The following is a 5,849-nucleotide window of genomic DNA, read 5'->3' as shown; positions in this document are numbered from 1 at the left end:
TTAATATGCTAGTTAATCGATTAACGTGGTGACTTAATCGATTAACTCAACTGTTTTTCTATTAAATTAGTGTTTCTGTTATAACTGGTTCTTTTTCAGTTCTGTTGCACTGGTTAATCGATTAACGGGTTGCCTTAATCGATTAACAGGTCTGTTTTGTGTTATAACCGATTTATGTTTTAACCATTTAACTAATTGTAACGAATCCAACTGTAAAAACTGCCTAGTATAAATAGAGGCCTTAATCGATTAACAGGTCTGTTTTGTGTTATAACCGATTTATGTTTTAACCATTTAACTAATTGTAACGAATCCAACTGTAAAAACTGCCTAGTATAAATTGAGGCAACTACCAGAAACTTGTATCATTGCATTCCATTGTATAGGACTGATTTTAGAGAGCATATTTTGTTTTGTATTCTGTTTTTGCAAGAGAGTTGCATGTCTGAGAAGAGAGTTACCATGCATAATTGATTTTTGTTTTGTATATTTTTTTCACATTCTTATTCTCCTTCTTATATTGCTCACATGTTCATGCATTATTTGTAAAGATTGTTAGAGAGAGATATAATTGATTACTGTTTTTGATTAACTCACATGTTCTTGATGGCTTGAGTAATTTATGAGTGGGTTAGTCTTAAGGTCTTTTACTTGTAATATTTCAAGTATTATTGTGCTTATAATCCTTGTTGTTTTGATATGTTTTTGTGTATTTTGGATTGATCTCTTGGTGTCGTACCAGCACAGAGATTGGGATTCTTCACCGAGACTAGGAGGTCTTGATTTGAGAACAAGAATCTTGGCTGTCGCTATTTCGCGAGAAAGGTTTTCTCAGGCGATAGGTAGAGTCAAACCAAGGGTTTAGGTGTTATAGATTTCAAGAAAGAAGCGACCTATGTTCTTGAAAATTGAATTGGTGTGTATGATCATACGTATATTCAATATTGTGAAGAAGAAAATCTCCAAAGATCAGAAGGGGAGGCCTTATAGTGGACCACAAACGAACCAGGATAAATATCCATCTTTGCACGCTGTTCTCTCCTTAAATCTTCTTTACTTTTCTTGATGTTTCAGTTTGATTTAATAGCTGATATTTTGCATAATTGTTCACTGTCATATGCTTATTAATAATGCTTAAAAATATATGTTTTATCTCTATTTAATTGATTTTAAATAACTGTGCAATTGGCCTCTCTAGTCATTATGTTATGTGCATGTGTTAATCGATTAAGACTATGTGTTAATCGATTAACTGAGTTGTTTCCAGAATTAGGTTTTGGTGCGAAAAACGGTGATTGATAACTGTTACACTATTCAACCCCTTTCTATGTGTTCCTAGGCTACTGATACCTAACATATATGATAATAAATATTATTGAAGTATTTTGTTTAAATATACTCAACCAAATAAAATTAATCATCTATAGTTTTTATTATATAAATCATACCGTACAATCAATTTTGCAAATAAATAACAAGAATGTTACGGGTAGTGAAATTAAGATAACAAACTTATCACAGAACCCCTCAATTTCAATTATAGCTAGACCCCACCAGTGGCGGATCTTGATTAAAAATCTAGAGGGGGCAACAATATTTAATTATAATTTACGATTAAAATTAATTCAGTAATAATAAAATATAAAAAACATATATAATTATTTTGAAGTTTCAAAATAACATAATAATTATCAGTAACATTAATTAACAACTAATAATGTTAAAGAAAAATGTACATTAATTTAAAGTGTCGCTCTTCATTCTTTTAAAGACTTAAACTCATCAATGATTGAATCAGAGGTAAATGTTTCAGCTATTTCCTTTTCAATGTAAATCACCATGTTGTCTGCAAGAAATTCATCTTCCATCGTACTACATAATCTTGTTTTGATTATCTTCATTGCTGAAAATGATCTTTCTGTAGTAGCTGTAGAAACCGGAAGAGTTAAGATAAGACGGATAACTCGATCAAGTAAGTAATATGCATTCACCTTCCCTGTTTTTGTCAAAGCTGCACTTAATTTAGAGATGGTTGAGATGTTCTTCAAATCTGAATGACTAACAGCATCAAGAATAAAATGTTGAAGTTGATATCTCAAGTTAATCTTTTCCTGGTCATTGAAATCCATAGGATAAAATTTTTGCACAAGAATACATATATTATCAATATTAAATGTTTTATAAACATCCTTAGGATCCAAACTAGCGCTCAGAGTTAAAAGCTCCATTGTTTGCTCACTGAACCTGCGATTCAACTCTTGTAATTGCTTGTCAATTGTAGTTAGAAATATGTTCACCCTATAATGATGCTCAAATGTGATGTGATCCTTTTGATGACGAGCACGCCCTTCACGTGCTATATAAGCGTTATTAAAATCAGGAATATAAATGTCATGTTGCTCACAAAATAATGTAACAGTTTTCAATAAACTTTGCCAACCACTATCTCTCAACTTTTGAATAAGTTCTTTTGTAGTACGAACTAGTTGCATGGCATTAACTATATCTTGGGACTTTAGCTGCAAAGCTTGACAAAGGCAATCTGTGATCCCCATAATCTCTTTCATCATGTGTAAAATCAATATGAACTCAAATGATGTCATAGTATTATAAGCAACATCTGCATCTACACGTTTAAGAGAACTTGATCCATTATCTATAATTTTGAGAAGGACCACACAAGTTGCATTATACATATTTATCAAGCTACAAATTGAAGAAAAATGTGAGCTCCAACGAGTATCTCCAACCCGTTTCAAAGTGCCAATCTGATTTTCTCCTTTACCAATTATAAGTTTGTCAATCTCTAGCAAATATTCTAACTCAGCTGATTTGACAGCTTGTAACTCATCATGACGCTTACTAGAGGAACACATAATATTGACAATAAAAGTCAATTTTGAGAAAAACTCATGGACAACTATAACTTCTCTTGATGCAGCAACCAAAGCAAGTTGTAATCTATGTGCAAAGCAATGCACATAATAAGCATGAGAACAATCTTTGAGAAACAACGCTTGTAATCCATTCCATTCCCCTCTCATATTACTTGCACCATCATACCCTTGGCCACGAATGTTTGAAACATCAAGATTATGTTGAGAAAGAACACCACATATTGCTTTTTTAAGAGTGATAGATGTAGGGTCCTTGCCATGCAAAATATCAAAAAATCGTTCTTGTATGTAACCATTTTTATCTACAAACCTCAAAACAATAGCCATTTGCTCCCTTTGTGATTCATCACATGATTCATCTATAACTATGCAAAATTTAGAATCCCCAATCTCGTCTCTGATATATCTTCTCACCTTACTAGACATGATATGCATGATTTCCTTCTGAATTATATGAGAGGTATACTTTGAATTATATGGAGCATTCTCCAACACTACTTTTGCAAGTTCATCATTATATGATGCTAGGAGTTTGATGAGTTCAAGAAAATTACCTCTATTTTTTGATTGTGGCGTTTCATCGTGACCTCTAAAAGCACAAGCTTGAAAAGTGAGCCAGCGGATTGAATCGATAGAGCTCCTAAGACGTAGCCGATTTTGTTTGATTTGATCAGAACTTTGCACATTGAAGATATTGCGAATATGCCCAGATTGGTTCAACAAATCAAAACAAGCTTTTATTGCATTATTGTGAGGCGAGCCACCAAGGTGAATAAGAAATGCACAATTCTTCCCAGCATTGACTTTTTTCCATGCTCTAAATCCTTTTCTAGTAAAGACATCAGATCCAGCCTGTGCGCTTGGTTTATTACTGAATAAATAGCAAGGTAAACAATAAGCAGCATCATTCACTATAGAGTACTCTAACCATGAAGGAAACATTTTGAGCCATGTGGATTGAAATCGTCTTGGATTTTTATCTTTATTTAATGGATAATCTTCAACATCACATTGATATGGTCCCCAATTTAGATAAGCTCTCCGAATTTCATCTCTTTGATTCACTGGATATTCCCAAATTTGAGGTCGTTTTCCAGGATCACGTTCTAAAGAATTAATATCATGTTCACCTATTGATACCTTTTGAACCTTTGAAGGTTGCTGATCTGGTTGAACTACTTGACCAAATGAAGAATTTTGTTGGGGTAAAGATATCGAAGCTATATCATCTTCATTATCTTTATCAGAAGGTTTCCTTTTAAAATAAGAATCAATTTTTTTATGCTTAGACATTGTACGTTTTTAGGTAATTTCATTAACCTGAAATTAATCATATAATTAATCATTAGAAAATCAAATTATTAGAGAATCTGAGTGTGGCTATAAAAAACATTGTGTTTGTCATAACAAAAATGCTAAATGTATCAACAATGTCAATAATTATGCCCCAATATGGAGTAATGAGATTGCAATATTAATCATCAATTGAGGAAATATGAATATAACATAAAGAAAATATTGGTGAAAAAACGCACCTGCAAATTATTGTTGTTATGGACTGTTTCTGTACAGCTTTTGCTATAGCATGAATAGTGATGAATATTAAGTAGGATAGTGAGATGTTGGCTTTATATTGTGTTGTTGTGTGAATATTGAATAGAAAAATGATAAAATTGATAATGTGTGGCTTTTGTGTGCCTCTTGTGTGCCGTCCAAAATAAGAAATTAGGATTTAATTTAAACACCCAAGTTTAGGTCAAACATATTTTAATAATATTACTTACTTTCTAATTTTTTAAAAAATTTCAGGGGGGGCAGTTGCCCCACCTGTCCCTAGGAACCTCCGCCTCTGACTGTATGATTAAGACATAATCGTTGAAATAATTCCTAATATAATAAGGTCTTCATGAAATGTTTGTCAATTGCATTCTTATTTTGTAATAATGATTACACAAAGTAATAGACATGATAAATCGAGTAATGAATTTCCTTTGATATAAGGAAATTGAGAAATATTTTATGTTTAGAGTGTTGTTATTGAAGCCACACTTTCGAATTATATTTGAGAATTCAAATTTAATATATTTTTATAGGAAAAATAAGATGTAATTTGGCTGATGTAATGCAAATTTTTATAGAAATATGAAACGTGTACATAATTTGTAATTGAATTACAAAAAAGTAGTAAGAATAAGTAAAGAAGAAAATAACAATGTGTGATAAAGGTCATAATGACAGTATTCTCAATGTACATATTATGAAACAATAACTTTGAAACTAAGAAACAAACGGTGAAGAAATAAGGACTATTATGTAGAGTAGAAAACACGACATTATGAGCTTGTGAATCTCATTAGATGTGTGACTGTTGAGAACCGTTGGGTTGTTCCTTATAATCATTGGTTGTTACTGAAGTATGACGGTCAGATAAATGTAGATGTATGTAGTAACATCATTAGCATTAAGTCAATGTAATAAAATATCTTTAAAAACAATATTCTTTGTGAAATCACCCTCTTCCCCTTGAATTTTTCCTTCTTTAATAAGAATTTTCGTGGTAGCTTTTGAAACCCCTCTTGATAGAGCAACATATAGTTGTCCGTGTCCAAAGACATGTTTAGGAAGATAAATGCCTACATTAGGAATGGTTTGTCCTTGTGCCTTATTTATGGTGAGTGCAAAACTTAATCGCACAGGAAATTGCTTTCTGATAAGAACAAAAGGGAGTCCTACATTGTCTGACGTTTTAAGTTTAATCCTAGGCAGAAAAGCTCTATGTCCAGCATGTTGGCCAGTTAGGATTTCCACATCTAACAAATTCATGTAAGTCCCACGACATAGTAATCTGGTCCCATTGCATAAGCCACCTTTCGGGTCTATGTTTCGCAACAACATCAATGGTGCACCTTTTTTTACTTTTAGAACATGCGGTGGTAAACCACCAGGAGTAAT

General features: G+C 32.3%; 1 protein-coding gene across 1 annotated transcript; it reads right to left on the bottom strand.

Moving 5' to 3' along the window:
- LOC109342390 (zinc finger MYM-type protein 1-like) lies at positions 1,758 to 4,190 on the bottom strand. The gene has a single exon (XM_019580381.1). The coding sequence runs from the start codon at positions 4,188 to 4,190 to the stop codon at positions 1,758 to 1,760; it is 2,433 nt and encodes an 810-aa protein (XP_019435926.1).

Source organism: Lupinus angustifolius, chromosome LG03 (genome assembly GCF_001865875.1).
Source record: "Lupinus angustifolius cultivar Tanjil chromosome LG03, LupAngTanjil_v1.0, whole genome shotgun sequence".
NCBI classification, from domain to species: domain Eukaryota; kingdom Viridiplantae; phylum Streptophyta; class Magnoliopsida; order Fabales; family Fabaceae; genus Lupinus; species Lupinus angustifolius.
The sequence above is the reverse complement of the archived record's forward strand: the minus strand, read 5'-3'. Positions and strand labels throughout refer to the sequence as shown.